Source organism: Nothobranchius furzeri, chromosome 16 (genome assembly GCF_043380555.1).
Source record: "Nothobranchius furzeri strain GRZ-AD chromosome 16, NfurGRZ-RIMD1, whole genome shotgun sequence".
NCBI classification, from domain to species: Eukaryota; Metazoa; Chordata; class Actinopteri; order Cyprinodontiformes; family Nothobranchiidae; genus Nothobranchius; species Nothobranchius furzeri.
In genome coordinates this window covers 28,139,470-28,157,294 of record NC_091756.1, presented here as the reverse complement: position 1 = coordinate 28,157,294, position 17,825 = coordinate 28,139,470, and the positions used below count along the sequence as shown (strand labels likewise).

Below are 17,825 nucleotides of genomic sequence, written 5' to 3'. Positions count from 1 at the left end.
CCTTTACGTGGAGAAGACGCACCTGATGGACCGGTGACTGCTGAAGTTGGGCCCTGCTCATGAATAGGTGTTTCACAAAATGAACAAATGAAAAGGAAGCATTCAGAGAATTTAAACTCATTAACTGGGTTTGCCACGTGAAGGCGAACCCAGTGCCTGAGAAATGTTTAAAATGCAGTAAAGTCACAGCAGAAGCCTGATTGTTGTTAAATGACAGAATGTTCTAAGTGTCTGGTTTGCACACAGCATTTAAAGCAATGCAGTACAAGTCCACTGACATGGGATCATTTTGGAGAAATATCCAGATTAATGTGCTTTTATATGATGTTTATTTAAACGGATGGCCGCTTGTATTTCGTGTCATGAACTTCTTGCCGAGGAAACGTCAATCTAAAGATGTCATTAAAGTGTCATTTATAAAAATGCTAAATGGATCATGTTTAAAGAGACTTTTCTTGTTTTCTTAGCTACTCAAAGCACAGAACAGTCATGGGGTTCAGGGTCTAGTCTGAAGTCATGATGTCACTGGAACTGGCCACAACCTAGAATTTTAGAGATGACAGGTAATTTTGAACCTGTAGTTTTTAGGCTGAGAGGAATCCAAACTGGGTTTTTAAGTTGGTGTCAAATCTAGAAAATCCATCTACTGCTGACTGATTAATGACCTCTGATTGAGGGACAGGATCAATGTTGATCGGACATGCAACTGTGGTCGCTCACATGAACCTCTTCCAACATGGAAGCGGTTGATGTTAGTCCCAAAGAAAAAACATCCAGAGTATGTTCTGTTCAAAGTTAAAGTTGCTGTATGAAGGCATGAAAAGTTCAAACTATATTCAACCGCTCAGTTTGTAAAAATAGAATTTCAAAACCAGCTAATCTGAACAGGACCCAGAATAAAGAGCACGCTACCATTTTACACTACTATAATAACATAATGCAAACTGAATAATGAATAAATTAACCTGAACCTAAAAAGCAACAGAAAGAGGCTGTTCACATACAGCTCATTGCAGGAAGACTCCTGTTTGGTTGGATTTATTTGTTCTGTGTGAAAACGAGTGTCCCTGGGCAGGACTCAAGTGGGGTGTGCCACAGGGGTCTGTACTGTGTCCACTTCTCTTTGCCATCTACCCAATACCATATGCGCTTTCATTTTTATGCTGACGAACGATCGGGGGGGGGGGGGCTTGATGGATCAATACCGAAGCTTATAGATGCCTTTGGGGATGTCTGCTCCTGGGCTACAAAACCAACCTTTGAATGACACTAAGACTGAAGTCATTGTACTTAACCCTGGTGTCTGCACACTGGATCTGGGCCCTTTTAATCTAGAGTCTGACACCCATGCTTCTGATCTCTCAAGGCTTGACTACTGCAGTGCATTGTATGCCGGCCTCTGTCAGGGCGCAGTAGCATGCTTGCAGCTAGAACAAAATTCAGCTGCTAGGTTTGTGGCTGGGACTAGGCTCAGGGACCATATCACTCCTGTCTAGGCATCCCTTCATTAGCTGCCAGTGTAATGCAGGGCAAAATTTCAGCTCTTGGTACAAAGCTCTGGCACATCTTGTCAGACTTTTGCATTGACATGCCCCTTTATGGGCCCTTCGCTCGGCCAGCGGAACTGTTGATGGTTCCACGCACCAAGTGCAGGTCACGGGGGGGACCATGTGTTTTCGGTGTTGGCTTCTACACTCTGGAACCAGTTGCCCTTGGTGGTGCATCAGATATCTTAATTTACGGTTTTTAAGGTTCACCTGAAGACCCATTTGTATGTTAAGGCATTCCAGGACTAGCATTTTTTTGACATGGTTTTGCTCCCCCGGCCTCTTATTCCTTTTGCTGTATTGTATTGTCGATTATAATTCCTCTCTCTCAATGTTTCTATGATGGTTTTATGATTGTTACATTTTATTTGATGGTTTTATGTTTTATTGGTGTTGTGTTCAGCACCTTGGGCATTCGCATCGGTCGCAGAAGGGGCTTTAAACAAATGAATGAAATGGAAAGATTTTTTGTCCCATCATGAAAGGTCCAACAAAATCCACAGAACCCAGAAATCCGGGTCAGAGCTGTTATTTTACCAGGTCAGCAGATGTTTGTTTTTATTAGGTCCAGCTGGACTGGTGGTAGTCTTTCATCAGGGCGTCTTCATCCGGTTGCTGAGTTTTGTATTTAAGAAGTGTATTTTTAGATCTGGTAGAACTGGAGATGCTGATGTGGATTGTTTCATCTGCTTTGGTTTCTGGTTCCTAGATCTTATCTATTGATTTTATTTGGATTCTTGAAGGATTTCCTCTTCATCTGAGCAGGCAAAGTCTGGTTTAGCATCTTAACTTATATAATATCAAGATGTAAACCTGAGAGCAAACAAGATCCACCTGATACGGATGGTGAGAGCTAATGAAAACATTTTTCATGTAGCGCCTCTCAAGATAAAAATCACGAGGCGCTTCACAAGAACAAAAATTTTAAAATAAAAACATATCATAGAAATGAGAAATGTAAAAATTGTGATGAAAGGGAAGAAGAAAATGAATGAGGGGTGGATCCCGGGAAAGGCAGAAGTAGTAGAGCTGAAACAAGAAGAACCAAAAAGGGCAGAAAGACAAAACTACGACCAGTGATGCTTCTGCCAAACCAGACTGCACAGATTAAAGTACTGTTGCTTTTGAAAGTTTTTACAAAATGTAGTGAAGTCAAAAGTAGGCCTCAAGAAAATTACAAAAGTACAGATACAGAAAAATGTAAGAAAAATACAGAAATAAAGTACGTTTCACCACTGCACAGGGATCAAACTACCAACCTCCTTAATGGGCAGATTCCCACTCTGTCCACTGAGTCACCAAAAATATGTTGGTATTTATAAACACCCTAAATAAAAAGCACACCAGAAAGAAAAAAAGCTTTATTGAAAAAGGTGGAAAACAAGATGGAGCACAGCTCCTGTTGGATTACATCAGAACCGTTTCCAAGGCAACTAATGGGCCATTCCCATCTGTACTGGGTCGGCCCGGGCCGGGTAGCCCCAGTCGGCCCCAGCCTGGCCCGGTTGATTCCACACATCCTTGCCTTAAGCCCATGTGGGCTGATTCTACCCACCAATCAGAGGCTTGCTCTAATGGAAGGTGTGAATTTGCTGTCAGCAGTGGGTGTGTTGGCCCTGGTCGGCCTGAAGCAGACCCCCTCGAGAAGAGGGCTGAGAATGAGCCTTGGTTGGCCCGGAAAAATACCAGGCCACCCAGATATGTAAACAACCTATGCTACCCGGCCCGGGCCGACCCGGTACAGATGGGAATGGCCCATAAGGGCCAGTTTTTCCATCAAGTCAAAGAAACAGCCATTAAAAATGAAACTGAAATTAAAGGATTAGATGTCAGTGTCTGACTTGATAATGTATAAATAATCTGTAACAGTTTCATCCCTTCAAACTGATCAAAGACCCAAATGATCACATCAGAAATTCAAAAAGTCTTTATTCTTTGGCATTAGAGCCCATCTGATCACATTTCACACACACATACATACACGCACGCACGCACGCACACACACACACACACACACACTAACAAGAACAGGTACAAGCTTTGAGAAAATAAAACATAGTGCCCATGTGATGCTCTGATCTTACAAAAGCTTTGAACAGGTGTGGTAACTGTTGTAGGAAGCTTTTTGAGCAGCCTCAGTTTGGAGAAACAAGGACTATTTTTCTGACTGATGGACTTTACTAACATCTAGTTCAATGACACAGAAATCCCTAAGTGGTCACTTCCACATGAAAGCTATTTTATAAACATTTAAAACCCAAGTTGTTTTTTTTAATTAACGTTGATCTTGCTTGGACTAGCCGTTAGCTCATCACTCTGTCACCAAGTAATACAGCTGTCTACCACAGGTGATTATTTGCTTATAGAAATTCCAAAGAACTAATTGAGGAGATCAGAAAATTATAGGAATAATTAAAAAGGCAGAAACCAATAATATTCAAGTGTGCTGAGCCAGTTTTATAAAGGATTTGAATGTTTCTGTGTAAAATTAGAAAAAAACATCCCTCTTTTAGACTTCTTTGGTGTGTTCTAGCTGTGTTGAAATTCTAATTCCATCTTTTAGTTCTTTTTAAAACACAGAAAGGTTTTATTTACCTGCAACGTTTCATTTGCACTGCAAACTTCGTCAGGCTGACGCTGATGGTGGCGTCACTCCCTTCTCCATTTATCAGTGGGCAGCAGAGGACGTTGTCGCCCTCTGCTGCCCACTCTCCCCTCTCCGACGATGCAGTCCCATGCGCGACCCAACAAGTAAACTCCATCGTCCCTATTTATGGTCCCACATCCACGTCTCCTTATCTCGATAGCTTCTTTTATCCATCTTTTGTTTTTTTGTTGTTCGGTCTTTTAGACTGCCAAATGAATAGCATCTGTTGCAAGAAACAGTTGACCAAGCTGTATTCTGAATATATTTCCAACAGGAACAGTGTGAGATACGCATGTTGTTTATTAAACTTGAGGCACAGAAGACCTGACCCTCCAGGGCAGCTGAGCATCTGGAATGAACCCCAGGACAGCTGCGATACGCTCCGGTCGTGATTGTGCTCCGACTAGTCATTAAAGGTGCACACACACACTTGTTCATAGCTCACCCTACTTCTCTGCTTTAGACATAAATTCCTTAGATTGTCCCCATCCATTAGAGCCCCTTATAGACATGGGGGCCATAAACACTGAGTCAAACAAGGCCTCTTGTTTACGGAAATACTGAAGGAGTACCTGGTGCTGACCAGCAGCACCAGATAATCCAGTCAGCCAGCAGCAGAGCAGTCACATGTTGGATTAACTACTCAGGAAATGATGACTAATCTTTAGTGGGTGGATGTTTCATCGGCACTAAAACTATTTTCCCGTATAAAAAGACTGCACCCACCAGGGACACATGTTCTCTGCAACACAAACACAGAAATGAGCAATCCGTCAACGCTTGTACTGTGCATGTATGTAAAAGGTGTCATTTTTCTAATATAACAACACTGGCTCAAAGTCAGATGGCCATGGGGTCTCTTTGGGTAAAGATGCTGTCCCACAAGATGCCGTCCCCATTTGGAGGATGACTGGAGGGTAAGAGGACCCGGGTCAACCAGTGACTAAGGGAAAAAAACAAGATAGTTATTTACTCTGAAAAAAAAAAGGTAAATAAATCAGGTTTATTTTATGGCACTTTTAAAACAACACCAGTTTAAACTGGATCCTGAACTGGACAGGAAGTTAGTGCGAAGATTTGTATCCAATTGAATGGAGACTGGTTTAAAAATATTGTAATCAGAGATTTGTGAGAAATGCACAAATTGCTGTAAACTGGCCAGATGGTAGCGTCTGAGAACACTAACCACACTTTTCTAACCACAGAGGAGGTCAGATTGAACAAAAAAATAACGTCAGCTTTGTTTGTTTATACTTTATCATTAGCCAAAGGGTGAGGAGCAAAGGGTTTTCTGGGAATGACTGAGCCCCTATGGAGGCAGCTATGAGAAAAGAATGGGACCAGAGATGGAGCCTTGAGGAACTCCAAAATCAGCAGAAGACACATTAGAAAGTGAAACCTTCCAGGTACAACTAGAACCATTTAAGAATTGTACTTATAACATTATAGGAGTTCCTGGAAATTTCTGGTAAGGAGAAAAGTGACCAAGAGATTTGATGGCTCGGTTCTTCATAAACAATCGGCCCTTCCAAGATTTTGCTAAGATGTCAGCTAATCACGGCTGCTTCGGTCACTGATCAATGCCACAGATACTGATCAAATTAAAAGTTTTATTTTGTCAAAGTACACCGTTATTAAATTCATTTGGGGGACAGGGAGAGAGAAAAAAATATGGCAATCAACGACCATAAAAAGCATGGTTTTTACGGAGTTTTGGGAGACCACAAAGCGCTGTGAATTACAGCTTTGCGAGGTAATTTCTGCTGCATTTTTTAATGTTGGGAGTTTAGAAACGTTGACTTAGCATTACATAGTAACTTAGCTTATTTTGTATTCAAATTGAAAAAAGCCCGGATGTTTTGGCGGCGTCTGCCAATATCATATCCTACTGAGTTACAACCAATCAGCGCGAGTTACCCACAAGTTCTGCCCAGGGACTCTCCCCGGGCCACTTCCAAGTGCATACCCCAATTTAGGTACTCTGTTGGTTCCTGAAATGGCCCGGAAAATGGTCGGTTCGGCCTGCCCTGAAGGAATGGAGACATGCCAGAAAGGTCCGGTAAAACTACCCTGAATTTCCGATAGTGGAAGCAATTACAACCACAACAATAATAACTTTTTCTTTACAGCACCTAAGCATTAGAACTGTAGAGAAAACAGCACGAATGAACTATCAAAACAATAGTATCAGTTAAAACTCATTAAGCAATAAGATCAAGTCGTCAATAACAGCTAGGTACAGTAGGAACAAATTAAAACAAGAAGTTAGTAAAAACACCAAAAACCATCTGCAATCAACAAGATGATTAAACAGTAAAGGTTTGAGTAAAAGGAGGTTTTCCATTTAGCTTTAAAAGCATTAACCAAGCATGCTTCTCTGATGTTCCATAGCAACGAAGCACAAAAAGCAAAAGCACGCCTACCCAGAGTTTTCAGTTTTATACTCGGATTGCATAGAGCCCCAGGGCCACGCTAAAATAGTGCTATACGCCTAACATATGGGTCCTGGAGAGCAGCGATGCCTTGTCAGTCAACCACAGTACCTTCAAATAAGCCAAATAAACCAGAGACAAGGGCATTACATTAGTCAATCCTGGACTTCTGCATCGTCAAGTGGCAGAATCAGTCGGATTTTTGCAATTCTCAATTGGAAAAAAGCTGATTTGATGCATTTAGGGGGAATTCAACTCAGTCAAGAATAAAATCACACTCCCAGGTCTTTGAGCCTATGTTATTAATAGTGTGCTTTTCAATGTGTGCAGTGAGGGCTTGTGATGGTCTTGTCCATGTTTATGTGAAAGTGTGATTAAAGATGTGCACAAACTCACCTCCTCGTCTCCACACCAAAAAGCAATTTCCAGTTGTTTGTCCTACCACGGTGGTACGGACTTCTGAACACCTACAGAAAAGAGGGATGACGACAACAATTATTACTGCCCCATTTAAAATGGAAACGTGTGTTTAAAACAGTCACACAGCACAAGTTTGCTATTGCTTATGGAGAACAAATGGCTTAAAAATACTTTGGACACTTGGAAGAGGGATTCTGTGGGAAAGGTATGAAAAGGTAATATTTAAACTGTATTAGAAAGATATTTCAGCAGCTCAGTTTGTACAAACAGAGTTACAAAACCAGCTAATCTGAACAGGACCAAGAATAAAGAGCATGCAACATCTTACACTACTATAATATTCACTTATAAACCTTTACAGTGCTTTCCGTGTTCCGTTAAAGTTATTTATATAGACTTTGGTGGAGATTCACAAACAAAAGAAGCTAGCTAGCTGAGCACTTCCAGTGCAGCCTGTGGCATGATGGGGGAACCATCGATTATTTCTGCTGGAATAACAACATAATGCTAACTGAATAATGAATATATTAGTCTGAAGATCTTTCATGGACGTAAAAACAAAGAGTCTGAGTACCCGGCCCAGAGGGTTACCAGGGTCCCACCCTGGAGCCAGGCCTGGGGTTGGGGCCCGTGAGCGAGCGCCTGGTGGCCGGGCTTTCGCCCATGGGGCCCGGCCGGGTCCAGCCCGAACCGGATACATGGGCTCATCCAACTGTGGACCCACCACCCGCAGGAGGAACATGGAGTCCGGTGCAGTGTGGATCGGGTGGCAGACCGAGGTGGGAGCCTTAACGGTCTGATCCCCGGACAAGGAAACTGGTTATTGGGACATGGAACGTCACCTCGCTAGCGGGGAAGGAGCAGGAGCTTGTGGCAGAGGTTGAGCGGTACCGGCTAGATATAGTCGGACTCACATCGATACATAGCATTGGCTCTGGAACCCAAGTCTTTGAGAAGGTTGGACACTCTCCTTTGCTGGAGTTGCTCCGGGTGAGAGGCGGAGGGCTGGGGTTGGCTTTTTGTTAGCCCCAAGACTCTCTGCCTGTGTGTTGGGGTTTACCCCGGGGGACGAGAGGGTAGCTTCCCTGCGCCTTCGGGTCGGGTAACGGATCCTGACTGTTGTTTGTGCTTATGCGCCAAATATCAGTTCAGATTACCTACCCTTTTTGGAGTCCCTGGGACGAGTGCTAGATAGTGCTCCATCAAGGGACTCCATTGTCCTGTTGGGGGGCTTCAATGCTCATGTGGGCGATGACAGCTTGACCTGGAGGGATGTGATTGGGAGGAACGGCCTGCCTGATCTGAACTCGAGTGGTGTTTCTCTATTAGACTTCTGTGCAAGCCACAGTTTGGCCATAACAAACACCATGTTCGAACATAAGGATGCCCATCGGTACACTTGGTACCAGGGCAGCCTAGGTCGCAGGTCGAAGATAGACTTTGTAGTCGTATCATCTGAACTGTGGCCGTATATTTTGGACACCCGAGTGAAGAGAGGAGCGGAGCTGTCAACTGATCACCACCTGGTGGTGAGTTGGATCAGATGGCAGGGGAAGGTGCCGCGTAGACCTGGCAGACCCAAACACATAGTGAGGGTCTGCTGGGAACGCTTGGCAGAAGAACCTGTCAAGACGGTCTTCAACTTCCACCTCAGGCAGAGCTTTGAACGCGTCCCGAGAGCAGTGGGGGACATTGACTCCGAGTGGGCCTTGTTCCACTCTTCGATTGTTGAGGCGGCTGTTGCTAGCTGTGGTCGCAAGGTGGCCGGTGCCAGTCGTGGTGGCAACCCCTGTACCCGCTGGTGGACACCAGAGGTTCGGGGAGCCGTCAGGCTGAAGAAGGAGGCCTACAGGGCGTGGCTGGTCTGTGGGTCTCCGGAGGCAGCAGACGGGTACCGGATAGCAAAGCGGGGTGCAGCAGTGGCAGTTGCCGAGGCAAAATCTCGGGCGTGGGAGGAATTTGGTGAGGCCATGGAGAAAGACTATCAATCAGCACCAAAGAGGTTCTGGCAAACTGCCCGGCGCCTCAGGAGAGCAAGGCAGCAACTCGCTCACACTGTTTACAGTGGGGATGGGGAGTTGCTGACGTCAACTGGGGCTATTGTCGGGCGGTGGAAGGAATACTTTGAGGAGCTCCTCAATCCCAACTACGCACATTCAGAGGAGGAGCCAGAGCCGGGAAACCTGGGGATGGACTGTCCAATCTCTGGGGCAGAAGTTGCTGAGGCAGTCAAAACAACTACACAGCGGCAGAGCTCCGGGGGTGGATGAGGTTCGTCCTGGGTATCTTAAGGCTATGGATGTGGTAGGGCTGTCATGGTTGACATGTCTCTGCAACATTACGTGGTCATCGGGGACAGTTCCTGTGGAGTGGCAGACCGGGGTGGTGGTCCCCATCTTTAAGAAGGGTGACCTGAGGGTGTGTTACAGCTATAGGGGGATCACACTCCTCAGCCTCCCTGGAAAGGTCTATTCCAAGGTACTGGAGAGGAGGGTCCGATCGATAGTTGAATCTCAGATAGAGGAGGAGCAATGTGGTTTTCGTCCTGGCCGTGGAACTGTGGACCAGCTCTATACCCTTGCAAGGGTGATGGAGGGGGCACGGGAGTTTGCCCAACCAATCCACGTGTTTTGTGGATTTGGAGAAGGCTTATGACCATGTCCCCAGGGGCACCATGTGGGGGACGCTCCAGGAGTATGGGGTGGGTGGCTTTCGTTTAAGGGCCATTCAGTCCCTTTACCAGAGGAGCGTGAGTTTGGTCCGCATAGCCAGTAGTAAGTCAGACCTGTTCCTGGTGAGGGTTGGACTCCGGCAGGGCTGCCCTTTGTCACCAGTTCTGTTCATAACCTTTATGGACAGAATTTCTAGGCGTAGCCGTGGTGTGGAGTGTGTCAAGTTTGGTGGCAGGAGAATCTCGTCTCTGCTTTTTGCGGATGGTGTGGTCCTCCTAGCTTCATCCAGCTCTGACGGCGGAGCTCTCGATTTACCGGTCGATCTACGTCCCAATCCTCACCTATGGTCATGAGCTTTGGGTAATGACTGAAAGAACGAGATCGCAGATACAAGCGGCCAAAATGAGTTTCCTCCGTAGGGTGGCCGGGCTTAGCCTTAGAGATAGGGTGAGGAGCTCGGACATTCGGGAGGGACTCGGAGTAGAACCGCTGCTCCTCCGGATCGAAAGGAGTCAGTTGAGGTGGCTTGGGCATCTGGTCAGGATACCTCCTGGACGCCTCCCTGGGGAGGTGTTTCGGGCATGTCCTGCCGGCAGGAGGCCCCTGGGTCGACCCAGGACACGTTGGAGAAGTTACATCTCCAATCTGGTCCGGGAACGCCTTGGGGTCCTGCCGGAGGAACTGGTGGAGGTAGCTGGGGAGAGGACGGTCTGGAGCTCCCTAGTTGGGATGCTGCCCCCGCGACCCGGACCCGGATAAGCGGAGGAAGACGACGACGATTAATCTGAACTTAAAAAAATAACAGACAGAAAGTTCAAATCCAGCTCATCACAGGAAGATTCTCGTTTAGTCAGATTTATTTGTTCTGTGTTTAAGTACTGAGGCGTTAAGATGACTGAGAAACTGAAATGGCTCCCATTGCACTCCTGATGACCATACCAGAGAGGACTTACTTTTCCCATCTCCTTCAGCCTTTTGGCCTCTTTGTTGTTGATGTGGCGCTCCACGCTTGTTTCGCCTTTATTGATGAGCCTGGCGTGCCACAGGGTGAGTCCTCCCAGAGCTACTGCAACTGAGCTGCAGACCAAGGTCAGGAGTACGTTACAACTTGACCTTCAGGTGTGATGCTGCAGACTTTCTGAGCTTCTCACCTGGTCAGCACCCAGAGGAAGATGATACACTTGTGAGCCGTGCTGTCACTGAAGCTGTAGTCTGGAGGAGGGGTTTGAAAGTAACTCTGGAAAAGACAAGAAACACTGTTTATTAATTATGTTAATGTCTACAGAGGAGATATGTTACTTTTCCAGGAGTTCATGCCGTTTACTCGTAAATTAGAGTTCATGGAAACTTTCCATCTGAAAGGTAATCTAAGGCTAGAGTTGTTTAATTAACACCTGGTGCTTGTTTAGCACGTTAATCAAATGTAGATAAAATTGAGGATCACATTCTCGTCTCCTGTTTTTCTCTTGGCTTGCCAACAGAGCTCAAATTCTGCTTTCCTAAAACAACTATCAGGTGCTGCTGCTCAGAACATTTTGACATCCAGAAGAAACAAGTGTATAAATGTGGTGGACTCACCTCTACAGCATTGTACGCCTCCAGAAACATGTTTATGCTGCTGATGCTGCAGTAGATACAACCCAGCGTCATGTAGAGGCAGAAGGAGAAGAAGTAGCGATGGTTAAAGTGGCCCACGCAGTTGTTGAGCCAGGCTGGAAATCAGTTCAGGTAAAACCCGTACAGCAAAAGGTGTACAAGAGAACAAATACAACAACATGGTTTAATGCACAGTGTGTGCATGTTACTGGCTGGAAGGATACGACAGTGGTGATCCATCTTCAGAATACATCTGTAACATAAAGGATGGAGTTTTACTGTGATGATTAATAAGAAGAACTGATTATTATCAACCTTCTGACAGCAGAGGAGCTTACATGCTGCAGATGCTACAGTGGTGCGTCCTGGGTGGTTTTGGTGCGACACACTTCTTACAGATGGAAACAGAGGGGGTGTTATGTTTGTCCTGAAATAAAGTCACATAGAAGAAGAGGTGTTACGGCCCTTTACAGAAACGTCCTCCTTTCACGAAATATATTATGTTGGGTGTGGCAAGGTGTAGAAGCGAGGGCCCGGGCGGGATTCGAAACCTGGACTCCCGGATGAGAGTCATGTGCGCTAAACAGTCAGCCAAATGGACATCAGTCGGGATACTGTGACAGGATGCTCACACTGCTACATAGGGATGCACCAAAAATTCAGACACCAAAAACTTGTGTCCGAAAATGACCCAAAAGTGCATTTTCGGTTTTTGGTCGGAAACACCTAAATCACCGAAACAACACAGCCGTAACAGACCGTCTGGTGAACCCCGTTTTTGTTTCATCTCGCTCCCTCCTCATAACAACATGTCTTTGCTTCATAAAAATCGTACATTGGTACTGATTTTTAAGTTTCCCCCTTTTAGTAATGCTGTTTTATTACGATCGCTGGAATATTCATATCAGTTATGTGACGCACTTTTAACTTTCAGTTTCACATCTACCACGTCTGCCCGGTTTTCTTTTCTTTTTTACATACTTAACGGGTATATTTTACAGTCTGTTTTTCAGCAAGCCTTTTAGTTATAAGCCTGTACATTTATAATTAATTATTATTTAATGTACACATGAGTGGGATCAAATGAAACATTTTATTGAGTTTTAATTTATATTGTGCATTTTTGTTATGTCAGTGCTAAATAAATATTTTCATGGTTTGTAATTGATTTTTTGCAATGACTTGATTTTAGTGAGGTTAGTACACATCGTAGTGTTCATTCTGCCCTCCATTCTATTTCGGTTTTTGGCTTTGGTGCACCCATACTTTATTTAGATATAAAAAATACATTTTTACTGGTAATTATAACTATTTTAATGAAATATACTAGTGTCTGGATTTAGGGACCGCAGCCTTCGAAGATGACATTTTATGATGGATTATGTCACAGTAAAACAACAAGGCTGTCCAAATTTGAAAGCTACATATAATGTGTCCTTTTATCCACATGGAAGGATGAGTCTGGAGGATCTTTTGTGGACTCAATAGGTGGGTTTCCTTTACTGGAACTTCAGAGTAAATGCAGCGAGGGGGAAATTGACCGGGTGATCCGAAGGCCCGGTCCTCTTAATTGTCCTGTAACGAATAAGCTAAAACGCCAGCACATCCCAACCACTGCGTTGTGAGTTACGTCACCGATTAGCGCAGTATGCGCCAACAACTCTGTTTTCCTAAATGCTGGTTCTCCGCCCCGCATGCATTTCCTATTTCCTACGCTGACGTCATTTCCGACTGAGTTACAACCAATCGACGGCGTTCCCACTCACCAACTGCACCGTACCTTTTACCAGAGTACTCAAAGTGCTTACCTCTGAGCAGGTATTCATAAGGTTCCTGAAAACGGCCGTTCGGCCAGCCCGATCAGATGGAAACAGGCACATGACAGTAGGTTTCTGTAAATATACCCTGAAGTTCTGGTAGTGGAAACAAAGCTAATGTGGGCCAAACAGGAGATTTTAGTTCTTGTAATAATGGTGGACAAAGTAGGACATTGTAAATGTAAGTAAATCCACATCTATTGGTTAAGGTTTTAAGCTTTTGCCATTTGCATAATCTTTTAAATAAATGGTTTGTCAAGAAAATTTAAGAAACCATCGTAAACGAGCCCATATGGTATGGTGGGTCCCATATTTCTGTCAGCTTCTGTTTCTGTCACTGCTGCTAGGCAACAGGTAAGGGCAGGACCAAATCTGAAGGCTAGCCCATCAAATTTCACAGCCGATCACTCCTGGTCTCTGAGGTCGACAGATGACCCGTGGACCGAGTAGGCCAAGTCCTTCAAGGACACCGCCCCTGAATTTGGACACAGCCAAAGATTCAGTGTCAAAGATAACTCCTTTGGGATGTTTGGATCATTGTCATCCCAGAGGAAGTTGCTCATGGTCCTAACCCCGGTTTCACACTGCAAGCATCAGCGGAATGGAACGGCAGCGAAGTGGCACCGCTTCAAATAGAATCCAATTATAGTCTATGGAGTGTTTCAAACCAGACGCGACGCGGCAATTTCCAGGCGCATCCCAGAAGCGGCATGCCGCGCCGCGCTGCTAAAGATAGGATCGAGTTCTATTTCTTCCACGAGCATCTTCTGGGAAACGTCAACTTCCGTAGTTCACATAGTGCGAGACAGGAAACCACACGGTTTCAGTGTAAAATCCCCAGTTATTTTCAAAATAAAATGCAACATTGCGATGTTATATATAACTTACGTCAGTACGTGTGACCGAACGGCTTTGTTTACCACCAGTTTCTTTCGAGAAGTGCAATGGTGTGATTCCTCGCAGGGATTGTGATCTCTCGATGAGGAAGGTGTCGGAAGTCTCGGGGGATTTTAGAATCTCGCTGGTACAGTGAGGCGCAGAGAGGAAGTCGTGCCGCGGCCAAGACTCTCCCGGTGTGAAAAGGACCACTTTGAAGTTCGCGAGTGAGCCGCTCCGCTGCTGTTCTGTTCCGCTGATGCTTGCAGTGTGAAACCGGGGTAACACTATCCACCTTTGGTGGGTGTCCAGGGGAGGTGGTGGTAGCCTTGTAGTAATGGAAGACTATCATGACAAGGACCCAGTGACCAAAGCCCAGGTGCCAGATGCTCCAGTGTACAGGGTAGGTTCTAACAACCATGGGTATGACAAACAGGTAGACGATGATCACGACAGAGGACGTCAGCAGCACAACTAGGCAGACAAACACCTGGAAGATTAAGAGAAAAGAGAATTTTTAGGTGAGAAAACAAAGAGTCAAGGAGCGTAGAAATTATTAAGACAAGATCTTACCACTCCAAACCAGCGGGTCAGGTTGTCCACAACCCAGAAGACAGGTTCAAATATACAGTCCAGCAGGGTGTCAGAGTCAGAGAGGGTGTTGTAATAGAGTGAGCGGAGAAGCAGTTTGCTGTAGCTCCACAGCTCCGACAACCTGTTGCAGATCTGCTGCTTGCCACGTCGACCTCGGCCCCCTCTCTGCAACTGGCACCAGCGCAGTGCCAATCGCATGGTTCGAGAGAGCTGCCACTTCCAGCTGCTGCTCACACGCATGCTGCCACTACTGCCTCGCCTCCGAAACACTCTGTGTTTCAGACACACACAAACACACAGGCACACGGTCCAGCAGTTAGAAAGACAGGCCATGTAAAACAGCAGCTCCTCATAACGGAGCCTGAAAACAACTGTGTTCTCCATTGTTCTTCTGCAGGAGCACTGGCAGCTCCTGGTGCACCCAGAAGGCAACCCACACAGGACAGGAAGAGAGAGGAGGCAGCAGACACCACCGGGAAAAGCTTTTACTTTCCTGTATAGCACTGAGGTCATCCAAGCATGAAGACAACGTCCCATTTGGGACATCTGTCCATCACAGTTCATTAAGACCGGGGTTATTGGTTACTGAGCAGCACCTATCAAACAAACCAACTTCTCCTTTTAATAATTCAGAGCGAAGGGAGACCTGCTAGCCCAAAAGCTTCAAGAAATTAAAAGAGGAGAAGCAGAGTGGTAACCCAGTAAGAGAGCAATGCATGAATGTCTACAGAATCAAATAAAGTAGCCATCTGATCCTCAAGCATCACTTCATTAAACCGAGTATTGGTTACACTGATAAGATGTCAATAAAAATAGCTCTGGCATGAATCCTGACAGGTGCAAAACACAAGACAAAGACAAGGCAGTAAAGCGAGTCAAGCAGCTTTCTTTACTTTCAGCTCTAACTGCAAAGTTCATTTGTTACAACATGATGACATTTGGTTTGAGACACAAAAGGAAATTAAAATAGGCTGTAAGCCTCAATAGAAAAAATATATTCTTTTCACATCCACTCTATTTTTGTTAAATATATCAAATGTTAGTTAAAATCATATAAATACAACACCCTTATGAGAAGAAACAAAGTATAAGTGGAGAACTCTATCTACATTTTCTGTTTTTACTGTGAACAAAACTGTAGGTGACATTCTGCAGTCATTGATATTTGGGGACTTGTCCGGGATGCCATTATTTTATCACCAAAACTCTGCAGCATCTTTACAATCAAAAGCAAACAAAACTGATCTAAATAGTTGATAACACATTTTCTGCTAAGCCTATACATATGGCCAGGCAGCTACATTACAAGATTACTTGTCCTTCTTTGATCAGTTTATTTAACATATGGTTATTGTGGTTTTCAAATTATATACATCATTATATATTTACTGTCATATTCCAAATATTATGCTCAATGCTTGTGACTATCACCAAAGTAGCTGTAAAGATAAAGACGTTCACGGTCAAATCAATCAATCGTTACCTAAAATTTGTTTGCGACCTCTTGGTTCGTCAGCGTTATTGTCATCACCTGCTGAGAGCCGTCACTTTGTTGAGATCCGGGCTAAACAGATGTAAAATAAAGTTTCAACAAGCACATCAACTGATATTAACACAGTTTTTAAAATGCAACTAGTCTCAAAGTTTGGACTTAATACTAGAAAATGTCTGACATTGAAGGACACAAGACAAGTTTTTCTGTGTTGTGAAGCAAAAGTTTAAGGAGGTCCATATGGATGCTACTTCTCCCAGGCTAATTTGTTTAACTTCCCTTAGCAGTTAGCTGTACTCCAATGCTATTGCTAGCAAGTATAAATTTTTGCTTGTGTTAGTGGGTCTTGTTCATGAGTGAGGGAAAGATGTAGCACGAGATTGACAGGCGGATTGGTGCTGTGTCTGCAGTGATGCAGGCGTTGTACAGATCTGTCGTCCTGAAGAGAGAGCTGAGCTGGTAGGGGAAGCTCTCAATTTACTGTTTGATCTACGTTCCAACCCTCACCATGGTCACAAGCTTTAGGTAGTGACCTAAATAATGAGATTGCGGGTACAAGCAGCCAAAATGAGTTTTCTCCGCATGGTGGCTGGGCTCTCCCTTAAAGATAGGATGGTTCGGCCATCTAGTTAGGATGCCTCCTGGACACCTCCCTGGTGAGGTTTTCTGGGCATATCCCAACTGGGAGGAGACCCAAGGGAAGACCCAGGACACGCTAGAGGGACTATGTCTCTCGGCTGGTCAGGGAACACCTTGGGATTTCCCTGGAGGAGCTGCCCAAGTGGCTGGGTAGAGGGAGTCTGGGCCTCTTTGCTTAGTCTGCTGCCCCCTGAACCCGACCCCGGATAACCAGCTGAAAATGGATGGATGGACATTCTTCATGTAGAATCCTATTCAAGTGAGATGTGTGGATCAGATGGCATGAAATGAAAACGTTATTAGACGTTATTAGGAAATAAAATCTGACAAGTGTTTGACATCTTTCTGTACAAACAGAAATGGCAGGAATTCCAACCTTTTGAATTTCTTGTCATTTTTGAGCTGATGAAAGAATTAAAAAAACACACATGTTGACAATGTTTCTGTTGTCTATATGCTCACATGTTGCATTGATTTTGACCGCACTGAAATCATCTTTCACTTAGCATAAATATGATTAACTACACCTTAAGATGGATCAACTTCCCTGTTTCTGTCCAGCGTTGACTTCTACTGTCAGTCTGAAGTATGTTGAGACCAATTAGTGTCATTAAGGCCTGCATTACAGGGTTTTTCCTTTTACAGAGGTAAATAAATATCTAATCTTGTTTTACCAATATAACAACATTCCTCTAGTCATGATCATGTTAGCCAGCTGTCATAAGCTAGCTACAATCAAAGCCGCCGGTACTGTGTTTATTTAGACTGAACTAGAAGATTAATGATGTCCAGATCGGACGGTGACTGGCCTTACCTTGTCTGGAGAACTGAACCGCCCTTTAAAATCTCCACGGTCAGGTCATGGTCATCCAAAAATGTGACCTGTACAAGGTTTCACCTGCCTGCTGAAAGACTGGTTGGGTTACACTGACTAACATAGCTCACATATTCATTAGGAAACCCGCTATCAACAAAAAGGTTGGACATCTCTAGATCTCTATTTCTGGTTGTTTAAAAACACAATAGAAAAGATAATTTGAATAAAACGTGGCTGCACCATTCTACGAAAAGTTAATACATAAAAATAAATTAT

At 44.6% G+C, this 17,825-nt stretch overlaps 1 protein-coding gene across 2 annotated transcripts; it reads right to left on the bottom strand.

Moving 5' to 3' along the window:
- Positions 1–4,813: 4,813 nt before the first annotated feature.
- Positions 4,814–17,680, bottom strand: zdhhc16b (zinc finger DHHC-type palmitoyltransferase 16b). 2 transcript variants are annotated; one of them, XM_015963636.3, is made up of 11 exons: positions 17,547–17,680; positions 16,085–16,165; positions 14,581–14,872; positions 14,303–14,497; positions 11,653–11,741; positions 11,539–11,567; positions 11,297–11,430; positions 10,870–10,955; positions 10,672–10,795; positions 7,023–7,093; positions 4,814–5,137 (listed from the first exon to the last, which is right to left on the bottom strand). In XM_015963636.3, the coding sequence occupies exons 3-11, from the start codon at positions 14,839–14,841 to the stop codon at positions 5,035–5,037; spliced, it is 1,092 nt and encodes a 363-aa protein (XP_015819122.1). In that variant the 5' UTR covers positions 14,842–14,872; positions 16,085–16,165; positions 17,547–17,680; the 3' UTR covers positions 4,814–5,034. The 2 variants fall into 2 exon arrangements, with proteins under 2 accessions (XP_015819122.1, XP_015819123.1); XM_015963637.3 differs by lacking the exon at positions 16,085–16,165 and having other exon boundaries at positions 17,547–17,677.
- Positions 17,681–17,825: the final 145 nt, after the last annotated feature.